Genomic DNA, 24,502 nt, shown 5'->3' with positions numbered 1-24,502 from the left:
AAACCTATTCCCTAGAGCCTGCGTCTCTGGGGAAAGGATACACTCTCTGGGAGCTTGACCTTCAAAGGCGCCGCTGAAGTTAGATTAGGTATCGAGTACACAGCATCATGCATATGGACTGGCTGTGTTATGAATCCAAGTTTAGACTCTTCGTTGCACAAACGCCGTCCATATAAAGGTCTGCTTCGCATTGTCTAACCTACACGTCCTGCTCAACTCTTACCCTCATCATGCCACCCTTGAGCTGTCAAATTTACAGCGAAGGACTCGCGTCTCTGGGAAACGGATATGCTCTCTGGGAGCCTGACCCTCAAGGTGACCCTCAAGTTGAATTAGGCGACGTGGGGTACATTCGGAACGGTGGCTTCCATCGCTTGTTCAACGTACACCTTCAACCCGACGATCCCTCTCAGCCTCGTACCTTGCCTCAGGGCTTCGAGGTCTTGTCATCTGAATCGTCTCGTATACGTCCTCGCACTCTGCGACCAGGTGCATATTTTTCACATGGTGTGAGGTCGACTGAGCTCGCAAGTTCAATATCAGTGCCGTAAGCACGTAGATCACAATTCCACCGATACATGCTCATAAACAAGTTCTCGCTTTTTAGGACAGTGCCGTTGAGAAGCGGACTCCAATTCTCATGTCACAGACAGCAAGGCGCGATCCTAGCATTCCCGAGTGATGCACAGGCTCAGGATGTACACAATATAGAAGCATTCAGAAGATTCATACTTGCCAACATAGATCAGTGGTTTAGGTATGCCGAGTCGCTGGACCTTGGCCTTGACATGGAGGATATCTTACTGGTAACTGGACGTCATCTCACCACATCATGGGCTGTCGCCGCATTTACACACACAACGAGTGATGCAACGATTGAAGTGGATCTTGGAGTCACAGTTTCTGCGAGCGCATCCATCTCGTGGAAGAATTGCGTAAATGTCCAGTATAATTGGGGGCCAGGTCAGAACGTTTTAACCCTGGGCAGTCAACAAGCTGATACTAATGGTTGCCCTACGTCGGTCATAGATCAACAAAGTGCTCCTGTGCAGAATCAATGCATCTTTATCCGAGGGTTTTGCGCGAAACGGCGACCTCTCTTCCCAGGGTTGCGATTGAAGGCAGCGGCTGAGCCAAAGGATCTGGAGAAGAACAAGGATGATGACGACGTACAGCCCGGTGTTCGAGCTCACGATGACAACGAAGGACTATCCTCATCAAGCGATGAAGTGGCCCTGGAAATCGAATCGTTCCCTGAGGTCCACGAAGTAAGTCATGCAGTGTTTGCATAATACAGTATCTGACCGGAGGCTTGCAGGACGGAAACTTGCTTGCACCTTTACTCGACTATATACTGGAGGTACGACGACCACCCGGGAAGCCTTACCATACTCATGAGCGTTTTGCAGAACTCAAACGTCGATATTGCAATTGCCCATCATGACGATGCCAAGGAATATCTGATGGCAAGTCAATATCTCTAGCAGATATGATTAATGTAATTATTATCTTTCTTTAGGATGGATGGAAAGCCTCAGAGCTCCCCTCACCACTATCCAGAGATCGTCCATACATCAGAGACATCAAGCAACCACCGACGGCACTTCACGATTTGCATCAGGCTAGCTTCGCCCCCAATCCAGTCGTTGCAGGCTTCTTGGATTACTTTTGTAAGGTTTACATGTAGAATGCCTCTCTTCGGCTCTCTCACGTGCGTTGTTAGATACTCCAACGGTAAACTTGAGGTCGCAAGGTAGGTAGCGGAAAATCCCGTCTAAATGATACCTGACGCTGGGGCTCGGGATAATCAACGCGTTGATGCAGATGCTGATCGTCCAATCTCGTTGAACAACCTCGCGGATGCGGACTTGAGACGAGTCCAGCAAACCGGGCAGGTGATAGACCCGGAGGAGGCCATTTTACTTCTCCGAGAATCTCTCAACCTCCGCCCTGCCCCACACCCCGATCGTGCGATGTCGCTGAGGAACCTTGCGGATGCTATCTTAACACAGTTCCAACAAACCAGGCGGGTGGACGACCTGGAAGAAGCTATTTCGCTTCACCGAGAATCTCTCATGCTCCGCCCTGAATCACATCCTGATCGTTCGGCTTCTTTGAACAACCTCGCGAACGCGGTCTTAACGCGATTTCGGCAGACAGGACAGCTGGTAGACCTGGAGGAGGCCATCTCGCTTCACCGAGAATCTCTCATGCTCCGTCCTGCATCACATCCCGATCGTTCGGCTTCCTTGAACAACCTCGCGAATGCAGTCTTGACGCGATTTCGGCAGACAGGACAGCTGGTAGACCTGGAGGAGGCCATCTCGCTTCACCGAGAATCTCTCATGCTCCGTCCTGCATCACATCCCGATCGTTCGGCTTCTTTGAACAACCTCGCGAATGCAGTCTTGACGCGATTTCGGCAGACAGGACAGCTGGTAGACCTGGAGGAGACCATCTCGCTTCACCGAGAATCTCTCGTCCTCCGTCCTGCATCACATCCCGATCGTTCGGCTTCCTTGAACAACCTCGCGAATGCAGTCTTGACGCGATTTCGGCAGACAGGACAGCTGGTAGACCTGGAGGAGGCCATCTCGCTTCACCGAGAATCTCTCATGCTCCGTCCTGCATCACATCCCGATCGTTCGACGTCGTTGAATGACCTCGCAAATGCATTATTATTACAATTCCAGCAAACCGCACAGGTGGTAGACCTGGAGGAGGCCATCTCGCTTCACCGAGAATCTCTCGTCCTCCGTCCTAAATCACATCCCGATCGTTCGGCTTCCTTGAACAACCTCGCGAATGCAGTGTTAACGCGATTTCGGCAGACAGGACAGCTGGCAGACCTGGAGGAGACCATCTCGCTTCACCGAGAATCTCTCGTCCTCCGTCCTGAATCACATCCCGATCGTTCGGCTTCCTTGAACAACCTCGCGAATGCAGTCTTGACGCAATTTCGGCGGACAAGACGACTGGTAGACCTGGAGGAGGCCATTTCACTTCACCAAGAATCTCTCATGCTCCGTCCTACATCACATCCCGATCGTTCGGCTTCCTTGAACAACCTCGCGAATGCAGTCTTGACGCAATTTGACCAAACGGGACAGCTGGTAGACCTGGAGGAGGCCATCTCGCTTCACCGAGAATCTCTCATGCTCCGTCCTGCATCACATCCCGATCGTTCGACGTCGTTGAATGACCTCGCAAATGCATTATTATTACAATTCCAGCAAACCGCACAGGTGGTAGACCTGGAGGAGGCCATCTCGCTTCACCGAGAATCTCTCGTCCTCCGTCCTAAATCACATCCCGATCGTTCGGCTTCCTTGAACAACCTCGCGAATGCAGTGTTAACGCGATTTCGGCAGACAGGACAGCTGGTAGACCTGGAGGAGGCCATTTCACTTCACCAAGAATCTCTCATGCTCCGTCCTACATCACATCCCGATCGTTCGGCTTCCTTGAACAACCTCGCGAATGCAGTCAAGACACGATTCGAGCAGACTAGACAGATGGTAGACCTGGAGGAGACCATCTCGCTTCACCGAGAATCTCTCGTTCTCCGTCCTGCCCCACATCTCGATCGCTCGGCCTCCTTGAGCAACCTCGCGAATGCAGTCTTGACGCGATTTGACCAAACGGGACAGCTGGTAGACCTGGAGGAGGCAATCTCGTTTCACCGAGAATCGCTCATGCTCCATCCTGCCCCACATCCCGATCGTTTGACGTCGCTGAGGAACCTCGCGAATGCGGTCTTGATACGATTCCAGCAAACCGGGCAGGTGGTAGACCTGGAGGAGGCCATTTCGCTTTATCGGGAAGCCCTCATGTGTTTACCTCCCTCACATCCTGCTCACTGCCTCTATTTGACATTGCTTGCATCCTCCCTCTGTGATAAGTTTGGTTTGGGTGATATGTCTTCGCTGGAGGCATCCATGAACATGTTTCGCACTGCAGCCAATCACGAAACAGGATCCGTGTTCGATCGCTTGAAAGCTGCTCAAATATGGGCAAGACGTGCCGATGGCATGGATCATCCATCTGCCTTGGAAGCATACCAGACTGCTATACAGTTCTTGCCTCATGCTGTGACGCTCACTTCGGTCACAAAGTCGCCTCGTCGGCTACTAGCTGATCACCTTAGCTATCAACTTTATAGCAGTGCTGCGGCTTGCGCTATTCGTTCGGGCCAGACTGAACAGGCTGTTGAGATGCTCGAAGAGGGAAGATCTATTTTTTGGTCTCAGGCGCTGCAACTTCAGACCTCCATTGATGGCCTTCGCCGTGACTGCCCAGAACTCGCAGAAAAACTACAGGGGATCTCTTTAGCTCTCGAGCGGAACTCATTTGACGAGGAGCCGGTTGCGATCCGCACTGAGGTAGGGGCAGTGATGACGATGGAGGCTAAAACTGCGCGATTTCGTCGGCTGAACGAGGACTGGCAGGCGACATTGGAAGAAGTTCGAGCCTTGGAAGATTTTACGGATTTTCTGCGTCCCAAGAAGCTGGCCATGCTAAAGCGGGTGGCAGGTCATGGTCCCGTGGTCCTGCTCAATGTATCCAAGTCTTCTTGTGATGCATTGATCGTTACATTCAGGGGCGTAGAGCATGCTCCACTCCATCCCCAGTCAACACAGGAGCATGTAGTACTCCTTGCTGAGTCATTACGCATCTCTGTGACCGACTTCCCCTCGTTCACGATCCACCACAAACTCTCTTTCAAAACCCTCCTTGGAGCCACCCAAACTTTCGGTGAGATTAGGCACGGGAGACGTCACGAGGTACCTCTTGAAAGTGCCGACGATGTTCTTCGGTGTGTTCTATCGCTGCTCTGGGAGTGGGTGGTCCATCCCGTGGTTCGTCATTTGAAACTTGAGGTAAGAATATCCCGCCAGAAACCCCCTTTCGCACTTTGGTACTCATTTTACGGTGCAGAAATCTGACTCGCCTCCGCGTGTGTGGTGGTTCCCCACTGGGCCTTTTGCTTTGCTCCCGCTTCATGCAGCTGGCATATACGCATCAGGCACGAACACGGGAGCCGTCGAGAACATATCAGATTACATGGTGTCGTCCTACATCCCAACGCTGAATTCTCTCCTCACTCCTCCACCTGTGCCGAATGTGGATCCATTCCAGATGCTAGTCGCCATACAGCCCGAGACACCGGACCAGGCCCCATTGACCCAAGCCCGCGAAGAAATGCGTCAAATCGAGAGACACGTGCCTGCCTCTTCTCTCATCAAGCTAGGCTCTGTTGACTCTCCGCCGTCCACAGTAGCGGCGGTTCTCTCTCATCTTTCTCGGTCATCGATCGCTCACTTCTCGTGCCGTGGAATCCACAAACCGTCAGATCCACTGGAGAGCGCACTTCTCTTAGATGATGGTCCTTTGAGCGTTTCTACAATCATGGCACAATCCCTGCCACACGCATCCTTGGCGTTTCTCAGCGCAAGTCAGACCGCGATGGGAGGCGTGGACGCTCCTGATGAAGCCATGCACCTCGCAGCGGCAATGCTGTTCTCCGGGTTCCGCGGAGTGGTAGCTACGATGTGGTCGGTGGCATTCCCTCTCCGATTGTCCTGAGCTTATCATTGCTTGCCGTACGATAGGCCAATGCATGACATCGACGGGCCAAAGATCGCAAATGAGTTCTATGCTCACCTCTTCGAAGGGCATGAAGATGGCTCGGCCCCCGACACTACGGAAGCTGCTCGTGCACTCCACCTCGCCGTCAGAAAGCTGCGTTCAGAGTGTAACAACAGATCCTTCATGCGTTGGGTGCCGTTTGTTCATTACGGACTGTGATGAATCCGCGCGAGGCGCACGTTTTGGGCAATCATAGTAGGTTCATACGGACAATCGTGTGTGCATTGTTCCGCAGCGTTTCCCTGTCTGCTAATCCTCTTCTTTTCCTCCATCACTGAGTTCAATTCTTGCGTTGTTTGTTCATCGTCGCGGTAATAACATCTTGATTCTGAACATGAACCATGTATTCCAATGTTCTATAAACATCTTGTGACGCGTCTGTATATCGGATCTTCGTTATAGGGACCCAGCCCTGTGCGATACAGCATAGGTCGAGAAAAGAGCTCGATATCAACGGCCAGCAGCAATGGGTCCGTCGAGGGTCCAATGAGTCGGATAGCATTGCAGCGATGAACGCTTCGGATGATGCTCTGGCAGACTCAAGTTACAGATGCGTTCATGCACCCCGAACGGATACTCGCGAGGGCGAGAAAACAAGTGGTACCCGTGTCGCTCCACGCAGACGTGGCCTTGATGCTGTCAAGAGCCTGCGCAAGGGCGAAGGTATATTGTGCCGACACGTCTATCCTACGCGCCGATACATAAATATCACGCACGTCGCCTGGCAAGAGTAAACCACGAAGACCACATCGACGCTCTAGCGGTCCTCTGGAAAAAACCAGACGAGGCATGTACGGCGGGCGCTCAACGAGACGAGGTGCTGTCAAGTCCCCTTGAAGCGCTTGTACAGCTGTGGGACGGGGCGCCAATGGTTGACCGCGCGGCTCGGTGCGTCCGAACACCATCAAAAACTGGGCGGTGGGGCTCGGGTCGACGTCTCGAGTGCTCCGAGGCTCTAGACAGGTCGAGCGCCAATTTCCACGGTCAGCCCTGCAGGTGGCCCGTCGACGGCGGTGCGCCGCCCTCGCCTACGACGGCCGGCGCCGTGAAGACAAGAAGCGCCTCCGCAGGATCCAGCCGCCCCTCCGCCCACGGCGCTCGCAATGCGCCCCGAGCTAATGTTCGCCTCGTCCAACAGTCCGCCGACCGCTATGCCGAAAGCGCCGCTCGCCGCGCGCGGCCTCGAACGGCCGTGAGCCGGCCGCGCAGGACGGGCGCGTGCACGCCGGCTGAAGTGCAGCCCCCTCGGCACGTCCCGCCGTGCTGGCGTAGGTACATGCGGGGACGACGAACGAGGGATCGGCAGCGAACCCGCCGGCACGACACGAGCCGATGTCGGAGGGTGTGTCCGATGACGAGACTTGTGGACCGCGGGATTTACGTTGTGCTGTACCGGTCGGCAGGGCTGCAGGCCCTACAGCATAGTCTAGACATGGACAAAAGTCAGGCTCGCCGTAGATGGACTTTGGTTCTCGAGAAGGCCGGTCTAGGTATGCTGGGGATGACGTTGAGCGTATAAGCGTGTTTCGAGATACGGCCGCTGGCCCTAGAGATCGCTCGACGCCGGACGGGCTCTTGCGGCTGTCGAGCATACAGTATGATGGGACGTTGCAGGAATTGGTTCCGTCCTTTGCAGTGACGTAAGTGATCAACGCTCTGTGGACTGCAAGCCGTCAAACCACCGAACAAAGCGCAAGGAAGGCGGGTGTTCAGTCCAAGCCTTCGTAAACGAGACACGCGTACGTGCGTACACGTCGCGATGGACGAATGCACCGCCACGAGCGCGCCCGAGTAGAACGCGAGCCCGTAGCCGAGCGAGGGCCAACCCACGAAGCGTAACTTGGCAGAGCGAGCGACGGGGATCGAGAATCGCAGCGCGGGCTCGAAGGTCGGCTGGATCATGGCAGGGTAAGCACCGCGGCGCTCTGGCGACGCAGTGCCTCGCGGTACATGAGTAGTGCGCGCGCAGCGAACGGCATCATTGCCCGCGGCGGGCGCAGGCGCGGGGCGCTGCCGTCACAGCACCCCGCGACCCCGTTCGTCGTCGTCGTCGTCCGCGGACATGCGCCCGGCGCAGCGGGCCCATACGTGCGCGGTGCACGCGCACCGCGGGGGCGGCGATCAGTCCAGGGTTCGCGAGACGAGGGGAGGAGGACGTGACCCGGCGGCCGCGAGATCGTCGAGTCATCGATCAGGAAGCTTCGGCCAGGGGCAGATCTGGGCACCCGTCAAGACAAAGCGAGGATTCTAGCGCGGGGCGGAACACAGAATGCAGGGTCGAAAGGAAGGGCAGGGCGCGGGCCAAGGAGAAGGAGAGAGGTGCGACGGGGACGGCGAGGAAGAAGGGGCTGGGGACAATAGGAACGCGGAGGGCGTCCCTAGCCGGCGACAGGTGCAGGTCTCCCAGCCGCTGTCGAAATGTTGGCTGCGCGGAGTCGCTGTCAAGTCAGTTCAAGCCAGCATCGGCGTGATCCCGTCGCCGAGCACCGACGTCGCTGCCCGTCGCCGCCGTGGCCATCGCGGCTGTGATCCCGCCTCTGCGCCCATGGCAAAGCCCGCGCCGAACCGCGCCGAACCGAACTGCGATTCATGACACCCGCGATGCCATCGAATGGGGCTGGGCCCGCCAGATCGAGCAATGCAGATTGAGTTGGCGTTGTTGTCCTGGGGCGACACGAGCGTTCCGAGTCGGCGAAGCGCACGCCGGGTCGAAATAGGAGGCCGCACATCACCGCCTACTGGCTCTGCTGGCCCGCGCGCTTCGTCTCGTGCAGAGGGCCCCGGGACACCCCTACACACCAGATCACGTAATATCGTGGGAGCCCACGCCCGGCGCTGGGCATCCGCGTCCGTCCTTCGAGATCGTCACCGCCAGTTTCGCCACCGACGCCGGCACGCTGCGTCTTCGACCCCGAGGGCCCGAGCAGCGCGCACCCACAGACGCCAGCGCTTGATCACGCGGATCGCAGCGCCCCGCGCGCACATCATCCAGGTCCCGATACGCCGTTTCGAGCAAACGCACGCACGAACGCACGAACGAACGAAGCAACCTGAATCAACATGTCCGACGCCCGCGCGCTCCTCCAAGCCCGCCGCAAGGAATCCGCCGCGCGCGTGTCGCACCCGTATGCCACGTACACCGCCGCGGGGCAGCTCCGGTGCGTCGTGTGCGGGACCGCCGTGCGCGGCGCGTGGGAGGGGCACATCGGGAGCAAGGCGCACCGCGTCAACGCCGTGAGGGCGCGGGAGGAGGCGGCGAAGAAGCGGCGCATGGAAGAAGAGGAGGCGAGCGCGGCGAAGAAGCGGAGGGTCGCTGAGGAGCGTGAAGAGGAGGAGGAGGAGGAGGAGGGTGATGAGGAGGAGGGTGGGAGGCAGGAGCGAAGGGAGGAGGAGGAGGAGGGTGGGGAGGAGGGCGCGAAGCCTGGCGGTTTTCCGGCCGATTTCTTCTCGGACCCCACGCGCGCGCCGCCTGTGCGCGATGCCGACGAGGACGAGATCATGGAGGACACTCAAGCCGCCGGCGGCGACTCCGCGTCCGCACCACCACCACCAGCGACAACAACACCAGCAGAAGCAGGGACAGCACTCGACGCGGAGTGGGCTGCGTTCGAGCGCACCGTGCTCGCCGCGCCCGCCGCAGAGGTGACAGACGACGACCGGCGCGCGGCGTTCGCGCGCGCGACCGTCTTCGCGGAGCCCGCACCCGCGGCGCCAAACGAGGGCATGCCCGCCCAAAGTGGTGCGGCGGATGGTACGGCGGCGGCGACAGCAGCGGCGTCGGAAGCGAAGGAGGAGACGCAGGAGGAGCGGAGGCAGCGCATCGAGCGGGAGGAGCGGGAGCTGATCATGGACCGCATGGTCGAGGAGGAGCGCGCGCAGGAAGAGGCGGACGAGCGGGTGAGCGCGCTCAAGGGGAGACTGGAGATGCTGAAGAAGAGGCGCGAGGCGACCAAGGCAAAAAAGATTGATCGGACGTTAGTAGGTTGACTGGACGGACGATCCATTTGTTGTCTCTTTCCGCTGTTATCATTTTGAGCGATGCGGTCGGGCAAGTGTTGTGTACAAATGTAAAGTATGCGTTGCCTCGTGCCCATCCCTCCATCAGGTCAGGCCGCAACCTCCTCCTCTTCGTTGACAAGCCCGAGCCATTTCCCCCAGTCCATCCCCTTCTTGTGCACCATCATCAGCCCCATCACGACCGGCAGATACCACAGACTATGGTGAAACAACCGCCGCGCGTGGTGCTCCCCGCCCTGCTTCCAGAACCTCCACGACGCCTGCACGAAGACCGCGTTCGGCACGAGGCTCGTCAGCGCGAACGCCCACGTCGTGAGCCCCGACAGCGGGACGAGCACGGAGCACACGCCGGTGAGCAGCAACGCGTGGCGCAGCGCCGTCGCCGCGTTCCGGCGCGGATCGAGCACGGAGAGCATGTAGTACCCGCCGCGCGCGTACGCGCCGCGCACGACGTACGAGAGCGAGTTGAAGTGCGGGAACTGCCACGCGAAGTGGAACAGCCCCAGCGCGAGCGGCGCGAGGGCGAGGCCGTCCGCGGCCGCCGCTATGCTCGCGAGGACGTCGCCCGGGGCGCCGCCCGAGAGGAGGGCGGCGGACACGGTGTGCAGCGCCTCGGAGGACGGCAGCAGGGCGCCGCCGCACGCGGCCCAGCCCATGAGTGGGGGGATGGCGCCGACGACGGCGCCGACCCAGGTGTTCCAGATGGTGCGGCGCTTCATGTAGGTGTATGCGCCCGCGTACAGCGCGATGTTCGCCGCGCCCAGCACGGCGGTGGTCGGGTTCACGACGGCCCAGAGCAGCGCGGGGCCCGCTGCGCCCGTGAGGCTGGCGAAGGCGGCAACGTGCAGGGGGCTGAGCGCGCGGCGGATGAGCGGGCGGGAGCGGGTGCGGGCCATCTGGGCGTCGAAGGGAATTTCTTGGAGCTGGTTGAAGGCGTTGGCGGACGAGGAGCAGAGGGCGGTGCCGAGGGCGGTCGCGAGGAGGACGGGGACCGAGACGGGGGCGGGGGAGAGGGCGACGCCGGACATGGCGGTGAGGACGACGAGCACGGAGAGGCGGGATTTGGATAGCTGTACATAGAGGTTGAGAAGGCGGGGGAGAGTCAGGGGCGGAAGCGGTTTGTAGGCGGTGAGGGGGAGGGAAGGGTAGGGGTGGGACGAGGACGGGACGAGGGCGGGAGGGGACGATGGGGGGTGGTGGGTCTCTGGGCGCATGGCGTCGGCAGACCATTGCTCGTTGTGGAAGAAGTAGGAGGTGAAGTCGAGAGGCCTCGCCGAGGTGGAGGAGGACAGGCGCGTCAGGGCCACGGGTCGCAGCCGTCCTGGTGCGCGCGGGAGAAGTCGTGCGGACGAGGCGAGGCGGCGATGTTGGCGCCTGCAGACATTGAATGCCAGCATCGTCCTGGGGAGCTGTTCGTGAACGGACAGCGGGGAGCGTTCACATCGCGGATACGCACCTTGGAGGAGGAGAATGCAGCCAGGCAGGCCGTGCCGGTGGCGGCGAACGTCGCGGCATGGCGGGGTTCCAATTCGTCGTCGCTTCTGTTGTCCCCGTCTTCGCCCTCGCCGTTCTTGTTGGCGTGGCGTACATCCCCCTCTCTCTCCTCCTTTCTCTCTCACGACGCACAAAATCCCTGCTACACTAAGTCCCCTCTCCCCCTCGCTCACAAAACCGGCCCACTCGTCGGCACATACACACCACCCGACTCACAGCGACAGCGACAGCCCAGCATGCCTGGCACCCACCTGCTCCCCCCGAATCTCCTCAAGCTCTTCGCCCCGCGCCCACCGCTCACCTATGCCCGGCCTTTGGACAAGGACATCGACCGCGTCGTAAAAAAACCCGTCTCGCCCGTGGGCCCGCTCCTCGTCATGCTGCGCGAGTCTGCGGCGCTCGCAGAGGGCGAGGGCATGGAGGAGGGTGAGGAGCCCGCCTTCACCCACGCGGAGCAGACAAAGCGCCAGATCAGGAAGGAGGAGCGCAAGAAGCGCAGGACGGAGGAGTTCAAAATCGCGAAAGAGAGCTGTACGTGCACGCCCTTTTTCTCATCTTTCCCTGTGGCGTGCGTTTGGCAGGTCGCGCGCGCTGACCCTCGTCGTCTCTGTCTCCTTGGGCCACAGATAAACCCTCAGAGGATGCCGAAGCGGTCGGAGACCCGTACAAGACGCTGTTCATCTCCCGTCTGGTGCGTTCATTCAGCTCTCCTACTTCCCGTGCCACACTGACGAAGATCACGCTGCACTCTCATAGCACAAGGGTGCATCTGAGAGCGACATCCGCCGTGAATTCGAGACGTACGGGACCATCGAACGCGTACGCATTGTGCGCGATAAAAAGGGACGCGGGCGAGGCTACGCGTTCATCGTGTACGAACGCGAACGTGACATGAAAGGTCATTACTTCACTCTGCGTCCTTCTCTTTACGTATCACGAACCAGCGCTGACTCCCGCGTGGCTCACTTCTTACATCCTTTCCTCTTGCGCCTCATGTTTCTCAGCTGCCTACAAGGAATCCGATGGACTGCACATCATGGGCAAGCGCATCCTCGTCGACGTCGAGAGAGGACGCACCGTGCGTGGATGGAAGCCCCGCCGCCTCGGTGGCGGCCTTGGTGGGCGCCCCAAGCCCGTCGAACAGGCAGCGGTCAGCAGTAGCCGAGGCGGATTTCGAGGCGGGTTCGCGGGCGACAGAGGTGGTGGACGCGGTGGGTTCAGCGATCGTGGAGGTGGGTTCCGCGGAGGTCGTGGGGGTGGGTTTGGTGGTGGTCGTGGTGGAGGCGGGTTTGGGGATCGTGGTGGAGGAGGTGGGTTCCGTGGAGGCGGAGGCGGAGGGTTTAGGGGCGGACGCGACGATTTCGGCCCGCCGCCTCGCGGTGGAGGATTTAGGTGCGTGGATATTCCTTTGCCCTCGCGAGTGGCGATGCGATCCCATCATGCTCACATCTTGTCTTTTGGCGCGCGTCCCTCGCCGTCCCCTTCTTTTTTCATATTTTCATTTAACCATCTTTATATGTCCATGTGTGTGCACGATCACTCTCGATGTGCGTGCGCGTACGTATGCAGGGGCAGTCGCGGAAGTGGAATCGGCTTCCAAGGCGGAGGGGGCTTCAACGATGGGCCACCCCCCAACAGGTATGGCGGGCCACCCGGTGCCGGCGGGCCTGGGGGCCCGGGCGGATATGGCCCTCCCGGTGGTGGCGGGGGTTTCGGGGGCGGAGGCCCTGGATACGGGCCGCCGAGCGGGAGAGGAGATTTCGGGGGTGGGTACCGAGGAGACCTCAAGCGCGAAAGTTCCGGGTTCGACGAGAGGGACGCCAAACGGCCACGGTACTAGACGATGCGACGAGAACAGGACGGTGCGACGCGGCGTGGATCGGTCGAGGTATGCTGCTGTATATGATGCTGCCCTCCGTGCTCGGCGCGTGTGCGTATATGTTTGCGTGGGCGTGTAAGTTGCGGGTTTGGTTTGGCTCGGTACCATGATTTTTGCTCTCCTTTCTATCGCTGTTTCGGTTTCAGTTTTTTCTTTCTCGTCTCTGCTTTCTCCCTCTGCTTTTCTCGTTTCATCAGCCACCCCCCCCCCCCTGATCTTTGCTCGGTCGTCTCATCTCGAGCCGCGCGCTCTGTGTTTATGTTTGCGTAAGTATTATGGTTGCCGGACACGTTACACGGCGACGGCCTGTGATGCCGAGGCAAGTATAGTACGACATTTCCGTTTGGTTGACACAGACGTTCGCACAGGAACAGAGAACCGAACCAGAAACCAGAAACAGAAGCGAGAAACGAAAGCGTGCAGGAAAAAGGTGACATAATAGCAGGTGACCTTGTTACAACGTCGCGGTGCTGTCTGTCTGCTTGTCCGTTTGATCTCTCCCCTCCCCTTGGATCCGTGACCCGCCGAACATGTCTGCAGCCGCCTGTCTTGTCCTTGTCCTTGTCCTTGTCGTGTCTTTTTTTGTTATCCCCTTTTCTTGTTCTTGTGGCTGTCTTTCGATCTCTTACCTCTTGTCCTGTCAAGGCAGGCAGCTTCTTGCGTTTGATGCCTTGATGCGATCAGATCATTGTCAGGCCCCCGCCGTTAGAGGTTCGGGGTGGGATCAGGATCAGGACATCAAGGATCAAGGATCAGACCGACGCCCAAGCCGCCGCGGGAAAGGAAGGGACCGCGCCGACGCATCTGGTATATCGGGCGCACATGGGGCTGTTTTGGGGCGCGCGCGATTACGAAGACGCGGGTTTGGGCTTTGTCAGTGCTTTGTCATCGCGAGCTGCAGGCCCGGGGCGCGTCCGGGTGGACGGAATGCGCAGCAGCGATTGGGGCCATCATTCCACGGGTGCCTTTGAAGAGTGAACAATGCAAGCTATGCTGTATGCGCTCGCGCTCGCGGTCGTCGTCGTCGCGCCATGGCGCCCGGCGCACGATGGCCATTGAGCGTCGTGTGCGCCTTGGTCTCCGCTCGCGCTGTGTGCCGGATCGTGGGATCTCGACAGGGGCGTCGACGGGGTCGGGGGGGAGATCGGGGGTGGAATGCATCTCTGTGCATCTGTGGCTGGGCGAGGGACGGCATCACGATTCGCGATTCGCGATTGGGCCGAGCGTGCAGTATGGGATTTATTGAGATCCCGAGAAGCTCTGGCGGGGGAGCGTAAAATGTAAACGTGAGTATGTAATGTTTCAGGTGCCTAGTATTGGGAGTGCGCAGGAGACCGGGAACGGCCGGGCGTTGCGGAAGCGCAGTGTGGGCGCGCGTTACATGCGTACGGTGCTAGTACATACAGTAAGTGTGTGGGTGAATGGGATTCTCAGGGGACGCGAGCGCTTGGTGGGAACAGCGAGCGAGCGAGCGACACGCGCGTCTCGGGATCAGTGGGATGATCCACGTTGTGCGCGGGGATGTCAATGGGAGGTTGACAGGTCTGACTGCGAAGGCGTGATGGATCGTAGCAGCGGCTAGCGGTAGCCAATAGGGCTGCCCAGGCGAGGGGCTAAGAGGAGAGGCTGGCCGCGATAAATTCAGGCGCCTGCTGTGCTGATAGACACACGCGGACGTGATCCTGCTGCAGACCGCGATGGCTGCAGCGGGTTCATCACTTGTTGGACGGCGGGGAGGCTGGTAGTTCGAGGGTGGGGATTGAGAACCAAATACGGCGTCGGGCGATAGGATCCGCTTCCGAGTCGGGTGTGCAGGTGTGGTGTTGCACGGGGGGTTCATTAGGCCAGGTGTGCTCGCCCGCGGCGAGGGGCTAGCGGGATCTTGTTTAATTAAACTGCGATGGTCGGCACAGCCCTCGCTACCTGCTGCTACCGTTCGAAGACGGGAATCTGTGATTCATTCGAAAAAAGCGAGAGGAAGGCAGCGGGGACGTGCACGTGATTGCGAGACGTGACGGGCCCCACTGGAGGACGTCTCAGGTCCGGGGTCCGAGCGACGAGTGATCGCTGGCGGCTGGCGCGATGGTCTCAGCATCCCCGCGTCCGCTCTTGCCACGCCGCCGCACACACACACATGCGGGCTGTGCGCCTTACTAACGTCAGACAAGCGCCCCGCCGACCCTGACGCTCAGCTCCAGCTGCTTCAGCCCAGGCTGATCGCAATCGGCGCCATCGCTGCACTGTGCCCTCGGGCGCTTTTGCGCTGCACGATCGCCCCGGCGCGTCGCGGGTGGTGGCGTGTCTGGCGTTTCCGGGGGAGCATGCACCGGACGTGTCCTGCTGCTGGCTGCTGCTGCTGCTGCTGCTGCTGTGACTGCCGCGACCGCCGCCCGCACTCCCTGCAGGCGCGCGTGTCGGCTCATCAGACGGTTGCAGCGAGCTGGGGTGGGGTGGGGGCTGTCTCAGCTCGCAAGGGCAACTGCAGTGATAAATTCATTGCTTGCTGGATCGCCCCGCGACTGAATGGCTTGGTGCTGGTCGGGCTGTCGGCACCGCCTGCAGGATCGTGTTCGTGGGTGGTGGACTGAACGTCGGGCCCCGAGATGATCCGGGACAGGAAGGAGCTCGGTTGGGACGGTGGGTCATGCTGGGCGCGGGGCCCTTCGAGTCGGTTTCCTTGCCAGCGAAACGAATCTCGAACTCTATGGCGGCGGGGGGCGTTCCTGGCAGATCCGATCTCGTCTGCCGTCCCCTGTTCGAGCGCCCAGTCCAGTCCAGGCTCCGCTCCTGCGAACCGACGGAGCCTTGTCTCTCCCTCGCCATTCGCTCCGCTCGCCCGCACAACACACCTCTCTTCAGCGCCAGCCCCCTGCCCTCTCCCCTCCTCATCCTTTCTCCGCCCATCCATCCACCAGATTCAGCCCCCGACCTACCCTCCTCATTGAAAGCCCCGCCCTGCTGCTCTTCCCCCCCGCGCCCACCTTTGCCCCCCCCCCCCCCCAATCCCACTGACGTCCCGTCCGAACCCTGCGTTCTGCTCGCTACCGATCATCGGCTTCCAAACTTGACTCACCTGCACACCACCCTCGCCCCTGAAACTCACGCCTTGACCCACTGACACCGCTTGCCGCCTATTTCCATTATACATCTCATACCTAGTCGTCCCGTCGCCGCGCGCTTGGCGCCATTGGCCACCATCCTACTCTTGCGCCGTCCCCCTCCTCCCTCCTTCACTCCTACCACCACCACCACCACCACCACCACCCGCTTCCATCCTGGCTGTATCACTCTTCCCCCGTCCGACTTGGGATTTCCCCTTGATGGATTGTGAGTCCTCCGACCCCTTCGATCTAAATACGCGTGCCCTGCGCGTCGTGCCACCGCCTAGCCCCCCGCTAAATTCTTCGTCTGACATCGGCTCCTGTCCTCCCGCCCTAACAGCCATGGACGCACGCATCGAAAAGTACCCCTCCCTCGAGGCGTCCCAAAACCAGCTCCTCCCTTTGCTCCCCCCACCACCGCACTCGATGCCATCCTCCTCGCACCCGTCCCCTCGCGATAAATCGCCCCTTCCCGGCACATCTCCTGACCCAGGCAGCAGCGCCGCCGTCTCTCCCTCCGCGCACGACCACGACGGCGACGACGCGGCCTCGGAGCCCATCTCCGAGCCCGCTGGCCGCCGGCGGTCGACCTCGAGCACGAAGAGCTCGGGCGACCGCGAAAAGCGCAAGCGGTCGCGCGTCACCCCCGACCAGCTCATCCACCTCGAGCGGTTCTTCTCTGTCGACAGATCCCCGACCGCCGCCCGCCGCCGCGAGATCAGTCAGATGCTAGGCATGCAGGAGCGGCAGACACAGATCTGGTTCCAAAATAGGTACGCGCGCTTCCTCTTCCCCGTCCCCCGTCTGCGAGGGGGCGCCGGGTTTGATGTGAGCGGTGTATTGATTCGTCGCGTGGTTCGCTCAGACGGGCAAAGGCGAAGCTGTTGGATGGGAAGAACAAGACCCATCTTCCGACATCGCCCCCAGAAACGCCCCCAGAATTGCAGCCGGGTTTCCAAGCAGAGCTCCACAGCCTCATTCACGAAGATGAGGGTGCGTACGCTCTCCCTTTTGCCGTGCGCTCAGCTCCAGCTGATGACCCTGCCCCACTCTCAGCCGTGACCGTCATTCCCTGCACGGACCTTACCATCGGGACGTGGCGACGGATGGCGACCACGGTGGGCAAGCATGACCTTGTCGCGTACCTCTGCGATGCGAAGCGCTGTCTCACGTGGTTCATCCACTCGGCGGGGCACGGCTTCAAAATGGAAATCGCCTACGACAGCGTAGTGAGCACCGAGTTCGCCAACGCCGCGCCCGGCGCCGGCCTCGCGACGTTCATCCTCGCGCGCCCGCCCGCGTTCTTCCTGGAGGCCCCCGCCGTCACGTCGTCGCCGCAGGGCGACCGCTGCGCGCTCCCGGGCACGCGCGTGTGGAAGCGCTGTGCAGACTGGACGGAGGGCATGCAGGCGACCAAGGTGCTCCGGCACGAGCTCGTCGGCTCGGCGGTCCAGCTTGCGCACGTCCTCGCATCTTTCCACGCCGGCAAGGCTTCCGGCGAGGTCCGTCTCCACGAGCCCGCGTACACCGCGGCCCCAGCCTCTTCCTCGAACCCCACGTCGCCGCCATCGCTGCCCCTGACATCTTCCTTGCAGCAGCAGCAGCAGCCGCCACAGCAGCAGCATCTCGACCTTGACCTCTCTCCCGCACTGGCGAGCGGGCTCAGCGCGCTGCCGACATACTATACACAGGCACAGGACGTCTTCGAACCGTCGCACGTGCCACGGCGCTCGTTCTCTGGCACCCCGCTGCTCCTCGCACCGAACCCGCCCGACTACCCCGCCGCAGCCGCGTCGCCGAGCATGCAGCCGTCGTCCTCGTCCTCGTCAGGCCATCCATCGCCGTACACGCGACACGCGCTATCGAACCACCCCTCGCCGTACATCCAATCGCCATCAAACCACCCCTCGCCGTATGCGTCCTCGAGCAACCCCTCTCCCACACCGTACGCTCGGTTCCCCGGCCTGCAGCAACAGTACCCACAGCCACATCAGCATCAGTACGCTTATGGACAGGGCCCATCACAGCAGCCCGGGATGAGCTTCTCGGCGCCGGCGCCTGCGTCTGCGTTCACGGACTTTGCAGAGCAGCAGGCGCAGGCGCAGGCGCAGCTGCAGGCGCAGGCACAGGCGCAGGCGCAGATGCTCGAGTACACGCTCCCGCTCTCCGCCCGCGCGTTCCCGAGCGCGCCGGCGTACTTCTCGCCGCATGCGCCGCCGCGCCCGCTCTCGCAGTTCGGGACCCCGTCGTCGCCGCTGCTCACGGCGACGGCGGCGCCGTTCGCGCCGCCCGACGCGGACCTCCAGACTATGCAGATGCAGTACGACGCGCTCCGGCGGCCGTCGCGGTGATGTCTTCGACGCGGGAGCGGTCCGTTTATGCCCCTCTCATCATGATTTGACCGCTCCGTCGGCGTGTTTTCTGTCCGCGGGCTCCCCCGTGCGATCCCGCTTTCGTCGCCTCCTCCGTTGCATTATTAGGGCCTCTGATACCCCGTGCCAGACCTCCTGCCCACATTTCTCGCTCGCGTAGAATTCGTTTTCTTTCTCTCTTTTTCTTTTACGAGTCGCCGGTGGTCTCTGTCTCCGCGTTTTTCTGTTCTTTTTTTTATATTTACGACACGCCTACCGTTCAATATTCACGTTTATCATGAGCACCCGACATCGACGTCGTTCATCCCGGACTATACACCTACTAGGCATGCGGATGCGCCTGTATATATGTTACATTACTTGCGGTCCGGGCGCGTCCTCGGGCGCGCGTTATTTATATCGTTCTATGCGGCGAGGAGCCCCGGATCTCAGATCGGGGAGTCCCGTTGTGTTCATTAGAGTTGCTTCTGCTGCGTGCGTTCGCTGTTTATGGGACGCGTATACGGGATGGGGAAAGCGCTTGGCTTGTGTAGGTAAGGAAGGCGAGACAGGCGGCTCGGTTGGCTGTCAGGTTCGATGTGAAGAAGGAACGGCGGCTCGATTTTAACGTTTAAGGATACGTATCGGTGCGCAAACGGCGCTTTGGATTCGCCGAGTCTGAGCCGAGGACTCAATACTCAGGGAACGATTATTTGCGGCCATCGCGAGGCTGAGATTGGGTGCTTAGATAGACAGTGTACGAGGATGGGAACCTGGTCTTTTGAACAAGGCGGGACGCCGAGGCGTGGGGAAGCGGGAGACTGGCGGTGGCGTATTTAAGCGGTGCTAGCGGGTGGGAGGAGGACGTAGTATGCGAAACGTAGAGTAGCGATCTCTAGAATTGATTGTCTGCACGCTCCTTTGCTATCCGGCTCGTGTAGGCTCTGCTGACGATGTTGACTGGGACGCCGCGCGGGTGTGAGTGAGTAGGCGGAGCCGGGATGGCGAAATGACAGGGACTCACAGGCTTCCATGTACCGATCCAGACACCGTGCCAGACATGTCTGTAAGAGAGAGAGGGGGGGGAAGGGGGGGAGACGGGCGTCAGTGGACGCGACAGCAGCAGACTCGTGTGGGAGGGGGCGCGTCACCTCTTCCGAGCCAGACAGGGAGGTGGACGGCTTCGTGACGCACTTGGCGAAGCACTTTTCGTTTGCTTTCTGCGTACGTACAGAGACGGGGGGAGTGAGCGGTGCGCGGGCAGGGGGGGCGGGACACTGTGGTGCGCACGTTCATCAGCTCCTGCGCGTTGACGAGGGCGAGCTCGTTCCGGACGGAAGCCATGACGGCTTCCTTGCGTGCTGCGGAATCTACAAAGACATGTTCAGAGAGGACAGACGCGAGCGGCCACGCAGGAAACGCGAACCTGCAGGCGAAGCTGGTGGTAACGAGGATTTGAAGAATTCAGCCATGGTCGTCGTCGTCGTCGTCGTCTGCGAAGCCCACAAATAGCTAGCTGGCAGCGCTCGCGGAACTGAAATTCTTCTTGCCGCCTCGGAGCACGTGATGCATTTCAAGCCGTCCAATTTCATCATGCGTCCGAACTCTCTGCTGTTGCGGTGTGTCGAGGTCAAATCCATCGTTCCGCCAGCGACGTAGCCGCGGCTCGCGTTTGCCGACTTCTCGAGATCTCGAGAGGAGGAAATTGAAATGGGTGCGGGGGCATCGCGCGCGCAGTCGGACAGTGCGGGGGCAGGGGCGGGGGGTGTAGAAGATTACTACGCGCTGCTCGAGGTCGAGGAGTCTGCGACCGCGGACGAGATCAAGGTGCGTTTGACGCACAACACGCCCTGGCCCACATCGCCCTCACCGCTCACCCTCCCGGTCTCGGATCCTGACGGACGCAGCGCGCGTTCCGCCGCCTCGCGCTCCTCCACCATCCGGACAAGAATCCCGATGACTCCGAAGCCGCGACGCAGCGCTTCGCGGCGCTGCAGCAGGCGTATGAAGTGCGTGCCGAGACTTCGTGCTAGCGTGGCTTAGCCAGCGCACGTATGACCCAGAGCTGATGGCGTGGACAGGTCCTGAGCGACGAGCAGGTGAGGTGCTCCCTCTGCGTCGTGCCGTGCGACGAAACCCATTGAACACCGCGATCGCACCGAAACAGGAGCGAGCATGGTACGACTCGCATCGCGCATCGTTGGTCCCAGAACCGGACGTAGAGACCGTGTTTGAGGACATCAAGAAGGGCACGACCCCTGCTCGCGCGCGCGATCGCGGCTTGAGTGTGCGACATCTAGCACCCTTCCTCAACCCGTCCATCTGGTCTGCCTTGGACGACAGCGACAACGTAGGCTGCTGATTTTGACACGCGTCTATGCATCTAAAGGGGTGATCGATCTTCAAGGGCTTCTTCACGATATACCGCAATCTTTTCGCCCGCCTTGCCCACGATGAGGCGCCATACACGGACGTCGAGTTCCCCTCGTTTGGGGACTCTACATGGACATGGACTGCACCCTCCAAGGACAAGCAGATGGAGGCCGCGCGGACGTTCTACAATTACTGGCTCAATTTTGGCACCGAGAAAGATTTCACTTGGTGCGATATGTACAATCTCTCTGAGGCTCCAGATCGTCGTGTGCGCAGGTCGGTGACCCTGATACATAATTTGTTCGGCGTTTCTCATGCATCGCGTAGACTCATGGAGAGAGATAACAAGAAAGCTCGCGACGACGCGCGCAAGGAATACAACGAGACAATCCGAGTACGTCCTCTGTTTCACACAGATTCCAACACGATCAAACGCCTGTGATTTACATGATATACGCAGTCTCTCGTCATGTTCATCCGCAAACGCGACCCCCGGTACAAATCCCATCTCGCCCGGCAAGCTCAGCTAAACACCCCATCCCCTTCGAAGCCTACGTCCGGCGCAGCAACGCCCACTCAAAAACGCTTTGCCCCACCGCCCCCTTCATCTTACGTAGAACAGGACTGGCAGAAGGTCGCGGACGCACCCGCGAACGACATCGAGTGGGCGCGGGCCGAGAACGGTGGAGACGAAGAATGGGAATGCGTCGCCTGCGGGAAAACATTCAGGAGCGAAGCGTCATGGGACAGCCACGAACGGAGCAAGAAGCATCTTAAGGCGGTAGAGACGTTAAAGCGGCATATGGAAGAGGAGGAAGAAGAGCTGGGGTTAGCCGGTGACGGCGAGGACGAGGACGAGGGCGAGGACAAGGGTGAAGACGAGGGTGAAGACGGCGAGGCGGAAATTAATGCGGATGCCCGAGAGATCCCAACCTCAGCGTTGCCATCGTCCGAGCCCCAAGACGAATTCATAGCTGACGAGTCACCGCAAGGAAGAAATTCCCCAGAGATCTCGGACGGTGCGGTTAGCGAGCCAGACAGCTCCCCGGCTCAGAAGCAGAAACCCAAACGGAGGAAAAAGGCGAGGAGCGCGCTCCCTCCCGACGCACCCAACGGCAGCCCCCAGCTGACGATGTCAAAACGGGAGATTAAGGGGCAACCTAACCTGAGCATTGAAAATCCGGGACCTTCGCAAGGTCTTGCGGACGTAGAAATTCAGGGTCGCAGGGAAGCGGACAGCACGCGTTCGCAACCAACAGAGCCTCCGCAGCCGTCAAAAAAGGAAAAGCGGAGGGCGCGAGAGGCAGCCAAGAAGGAGCGGGAGGCCACCGCAACTACCGTTGTAAGCTGACTTTCCTCTCGGATGCTTTACCCTGCCTTTTATCGCGACCCCCACGCGGCGTGTTTCACGGATGCGTTTCAAGACGCCATTGCCATTTCTATACTTATCGGCCGCACCAGCTATCTATTCTCGCCTGGTTTGCTTTTCCGCTCCATCTTTTTTTCTGGGTGGTGTATCAGGCTGCAGGCTGACGCATTCGCTTCGCTTCTAGCAACGATGTAACGTGTGCTCGAAGGAATTTGAGAGTAAAACCAAATTATTCGCGCACATCAACGAGACCGGGCACGCTCTGGCCGATGAGTCAACGCAGCGCGGGCGGATACAGAAAAAAGGGGCGAAAGCGCGGCGATGAAGGTCACAGTCCTTGAGGTCCCTCGGTTCAGCTGATGGGCGCTTGAGTTAGAAGACAGTCTATAGGATTGGGGCACCCATGGTACGGATTAGGCTGGGAGTAGCTTGACTCGTGATGGAGGGAGCCAGCTCACATCTGCTCACATGTGTCGCGCTGTGCAGTCAATTGTATCGATGGCCCGACGTGCACTAAAAAGATCAATGTATCCGCAATAGGTATTATTACAATGCAGCAAGCGCGTGTGTACACTGGCAGAATCAAACATCAGGTCTCAGGTCTGGAGAACATAGCACAGCTTGATCGTGAAAACTGAAGAATGACATTGATGTGATCAAAGATGCGACCGAGCCGCCAGGCATCAAGAAATACATGCCAGATGCCGCAGATACTCGCCACGGGTGGCATCGTGGCTGTGTATGCCGTGTCCCTACCCCATGAGCTGCGATACGTCTTCGGGAGGATACTTTGTCTGTGAGAACGTGAGCAGCCTGGAAACCAGGGGAAAGTAAGGCAATCGCCGATCAACGCCTAGTCCATATTCGTCGACGGATGGGATCACGCACCGCTTAAGGCTTTGTATGTACTTTCGACTAACTTCGTCGTTCAACACGTGTGCGACCTGGTCTGAAGAAATTTTTTCGCGAGCTGACCGCTCATGGATGCTATAAAATAATTTGTAGAATAAGTACCGGTTCACACGGACCGTCATCAAGGCTTCAAGAAGAACGATGGTATGTTCGAAGGATATACGTACCCAACCATGGTTACACCGATAGGCCAGGGAGCATTGCCGATGGAAAGGCGCAGGTACGAGTCGTTCGCGCGTTGATACTGCCTCTTCTGCATGTGGTGCACAATCTCTGCTATGCGTGCGAGGACATCTGATGGGAGAGACTGGAAGTGAATGGGGGGTCAACACTGCACGTTGCTCGACTGAGGAGAAAGAGGACAAACTCGTGAACGGATGATTTTGAACAACGGTTTGAGATACTCTGCTGATTGGACCTGCGTTGCCGCCGCCAACTTCCCCTGCGTGGAGCGTTTGATGTGTTCTGGTCAAAAGTCAGTATGCCGGTGGGTTGTCAACAAAGTCGGGTTTCGCACCTGGTCGTTCAGCTAAGCTCTCCTCCCACTCCTTCAACGTTCGTTTGAGAGCAAAATAGATTATAGGATACAGCTTGTCCGGGTCGGTCTTGATAAGTCCCAGATCCAACACACCTCCCTCACCTTCTGCGTCGCCCTTCTTCTTCCCCTTTCCTGCATCGGAGGCAGAGGTTCGGTCTTTCAGCTCTCGCTCTGCGCTCTCGACGTCCTCAAGCGCCTTGCGAAAGTCGTTTTGTCCACCCGCACGGTCGTGTCCCTTTTCCTCGATGAGCTCAAGGGCGCGGAGTCGCAGGCGGCGCTCCTTGTCCGACTCACCGAACAAGCGGACAGGCTGGCCCTTGGCGCGGAGACGACGAACTGTCTCGTCGTTGGAGATGTTAAATGTCGTCGTGATGGCCTCCAACGTGGAAGCGTCAGGTGGAGGTGAAGCGGTCAAACGGGATGCACTGGGATGCGGAGAAGAGGTCTGGGAGCGGGAGGCGGGGGTCTGGACTCCAGCTACGTGTTATTGTAAAGGATTGCAGGCATGGAAAATGATAGGCGTACTTTGGCTTTGGGAGTATTGCGTTCTGCCTCCTCTTTTGCAAGGCGTTCTGCCTCCCGCGCTTTGCGTTCCTCTTCCTCTTTCAACCGTTCAATATCGCCCCTGCGCATGTATTTACTGGGCTTTGACGGCATCTCGTCGAGTGCCTTGCGTTTGGTCTGAATAGCAGCTTTGAGAGCGTCCATTTTGTCCGAGAAAAATGGACAGAGAGATGGGCAACTGAGTGGATTGTCGAGAGTGGGTCTGGAGGCTGTCTGGAAGGTCACACAGTTACATAATCGTCCATCCGACGAGTT

The 24,502-nt window shown here is 59.5% G+C and overlaps 13 protein-coding genes across 13 annotated transcripts; 6 read left to right on the top strand and 7 right to left on the bottom strand.

Annotated features, from left to right (window-relative positions):
- Positions 1 to 230: 230 nt before the first annotated feature.
- On the top strand, positions 231 to 1,292 carry HETIRDRAFT_54447 (uncharacterized protein; the record flags this gene model as incomplete). Its single annotated transcript, XM_009546345.1, has 2 exons — positions 231 to 547; positions 608 to 1,292. The coding sequence occupies 2 exons, from the start codon at positions 231 to 233 to the stop codon at positions 1,290 to 1,292; spliced, it is 1,002 nt and encodes a 333-aa protein (XP_009544640.1).
- A 486-nt stretch (positions 1,293 to 1,778) lies between these two features.
- Positions 1,779 to 5,808, top strand: HETIRDRAFT_54556 (uncharacterized protein; the record flags this gene model as incomplete). The annotated part of the gene is made up of 4 exons (XM_009546350.1): positions 1,779 to 4,364; positions 4,407 to 4,880; positions 4,939 to 5,555; positions 5,613 to 5,808. The coding sequence occupies 4 exons, from the start codon at positions 1,779 to 1,781 to the stop codon at positions 5,806 to 5,808; spliced, it is 3,873 nt and encodes a 1,290-aa protein (XP_009544645.1).
- An 825-nt stretch (positions 5,809 to 6,633) lies between these two features.
- HETIRDRAFT_107105 (uncharacterized protein) lies at positions 6,634 to 8,637 on the bottom strand (the record flags this gene model as incomplete). The annotated part of the gene is made up of 7 exons (XM_009546953.1): positions 6,634 to 6,764; positions 6,797 to 7,312; positions 7,401 to 7,542; positions 7,566 to 7,866; positions 7,914 to 8,087; positions 8,141 to 8,440; positions 8,519 to 8,637. The coding sequence occupies 7 exons, from the start codon at positions 8,635 to 8,637 to the stop codon at positions 6,634 to 6,636; spliced, it is 1,683 nt and encodes a 560-aa protein (XP_009545248.1).
- A 72-nt stretch (positions 8,638 to 8,709) lies between these two features.
- Positions 8,710 to 9,636, top strand: HETIRDRAFT_450666 (uncharacterized protein; the record flags this gene model as incomplete). Its single annotated transcript, XM_009546952.1, has 1 exon — positions 8,710 to 9,636. The coding sequence occupies one exon, from the start codon at positions 8,710 to 8,712 to the stop codon at positions 9,634 to 9,636; it is 927 nt and encodes a 308-aa protein (XP_009545247.1).
- A 119-nt stretch (positions 9,637 to 9,755) lies between these two features.
- HETIRDRAFT_315597 (uncharacterized protein) lies at positions 9,756 to 10,694 on the bottom strand (the record flags this gene model as incomplete). Its single annotated transcript, XM_009546951.1, has 1 exon — positions 9,756 to 10,694. One exon carries the CDS (start codon positions 10,692 to 10,694, stop codon positions 9,756 to 9,758), a length of 939 nt encoding a protein of 312 aa, XP_009545246.1.
- A 94-nt stretch (positions 10,695 to 10,788) lies between these two features.
- On the bottom strand, positions 10,789 to 11,181 carry HETIRDRAFT_107102 (uncharacterized protein; the record flags this gene model as incomplete). The annotated part of the gene is made up of 2 exons (XM_009546950.1): positions 10,789 to 11,067; positions 11,123 to 11,181. Coding segments are annotated over 2 exons (338 nt in total), but the record flags the coding sequence as incomplete, so codon positions are not given.
- Positions 11,182 to 11,396: 215 nt separating this feature from the next.
- On the top strand, positions 11,397 to 13,426 carry HETIRDRAFT_157151 (uncharacterized protein; the record flags this gene model as incomplete). The annotated part of the gene is made up of 5 exons (XM_009546949.1): positions 11,397 to 11,691; positions 11,787 to 11,851; positions 11,917 to 12,058; positions 12,165 to 12,552; positions 12,730 to 13,426. The coding sequence occupies 5 exons, from the start codon at positions 11,397 to 11,399 to the stop codon at positions 12,998 to 13,000; spliced, it is 1,161 nt and encodes a 386-aa protein (XP_009545244.1). The 3' UTR covers positions 13,001 to 13,426.
- Positions 13,427 to 13,887: 461 nt separating this feature from the next.
- On the bottom strand, positions 13,888 to 14,200 carry HETIRDRAFT_450663 (uncharacterized protein; the record flags this gene model as incomplete). Its single annotated transcript, XM_009546948.1, has 2 exons — positions 13,888 to 13,934; positions 13,999 to 14,200. 2 exons carry the CDS (start codon positions 14,198 to 14,200, stop codon positions 13,888 to 13,890), a joined length of 249 nt encoding a protein of 82 aa, XP_009545243.1.
- Positions 14,201 to 14,469: 269 nt separating this feature from the next.
- Positions 14,470 to 15,862, bottom strand: HETIRDRAFT_107099 (uncharacterized protein; the record flags this gene model as incomplete). The annotated part of the gene is made up of 6 exons (XM_009546947.1): positions 14,470 to 14,652; positions 14,733 to 14,910; positions 14,973 to 15,113; positions 15,170 to 15,180; positions 15,220 to 15,438; positions 15,593 to 15,862. The coding sequence occupies 6 exons, from the start codon at positions 15,860 to 15,862 to the stop codon at positions 14,470 to 14,472; spliced, it is 1,002 nt and encodes a 333-aa protein (XP_009545242.1).
- Positions 15,863 to 16,566: 704 nt separating this feature from the next.
- HETIRDRAFT_316855 (uncharacterized protein) lies at positions 16,567 to 17,720 on the top strand (the record flags this gene model as incomplete). The annotated part of the gene is made up of 3 exons (XM_009546946.1): positions 16,567 to 16,913; positions 17,006 to 17,133; positions 17,197 to 17,720. Coding segments are annotated over 3 exons (999 nt in total), but the record flags the coding sequence as incomplete, so codon positions are not given.
- Positions 17,721 to 19,386: 1,666 nt separating this feature from the next.
- On the bottom strand, positions 19,387 to 19,856 carry HETIRDRAFT_54511 (mitochondrial import inner membrane translocase; the record flags this gene model as incomplete). The annotated part of the gene is made up of 4 exons (XM_009546348.1): positions 19,387 to 19,451; positions 19,516 to 19,555; positions 19,643 to 19,711; positions 19,782 to 19,856. Coding segments are annotated over 4 exons (249 nt in total), but the record flags the coding sequence as incomplete, so codon positions are not given.
- Positions 19,857 to 20,201: 345 nt separating this feature from the next.
- Positions 20,202 to 22,813, top strand: HETIRDRAFT_66827 (uncharacterized protein; the record flags this gene model as incomplete). The annotated part of the gene is made up of 9 exons (XM_009546403.1): positions 20,202 to 20,318; positions 20,399 to 20,500; positions 20,573 to 20,590; positions 20,659 to 20,841; positions 20,899 to 21,140; positions 21,192 to 21,258; positions 21,325 to 21,812; positions 21,894 to 22,203; positions 22,418 to 22,813. The coding sequence occupies 9 exons, from the start codon at positions 20,202 to 20,204 to the stop codon at positions 22,556 to 22,558; spliced, it is 1,668 nt and encodes a 555-aa protein (XP_009544698.1). The 3' UTR covers positions 22,559 to 22,813.
- A 172-nt stretch (positions 22,814 to 22,985) lies between these two features.
- Positions 22,986 to 24,391, bottom strand: HETIRDRAFT_426408 (uncharacterized protein; the record flags this gene model as incomplete). Its single annotated transcript, XM_009546945.1, has 6 exons — positions 22,986 to 23,046; positions 23,122 to 23,220; positions 23,313 to 23,452; positions 23,513 to 23,610; positions 23,663 to 24,149; positions 24,209 to 24,391. The coding sequence occupies 6 exons, from the start codon at positions 24,389 to 24,391 to the stop codon at positions 22,986 to 22,988; spliced, it is 1,068 nt and encodes a 355-aa protein (XP_009545240.1).
- Positions 24,392 to 24,502: the final 111 nt, after the last annotated feature.

This window comes from Heterobasidion irregulare (genome assembly GCF_000320585.1).
Source record: "Heterobasidion irregulare TC 32-1 unplaced genomic scaffold scaffold_04, whole genome shotgun sequence".
Classification (NCBI taxonomy): Eukaryota; Fungi; Basidiomycota; class Agaricomycetes; order Russulales; family Bondarzewiaceae; genus Heterobasidion; species Heterobasidion irregulare.
The sequence above is the reverse complement of the archived record's forward strand: the minus strand, read 5'-3'. Positions and strand labels throughout refer to the sequence as shown.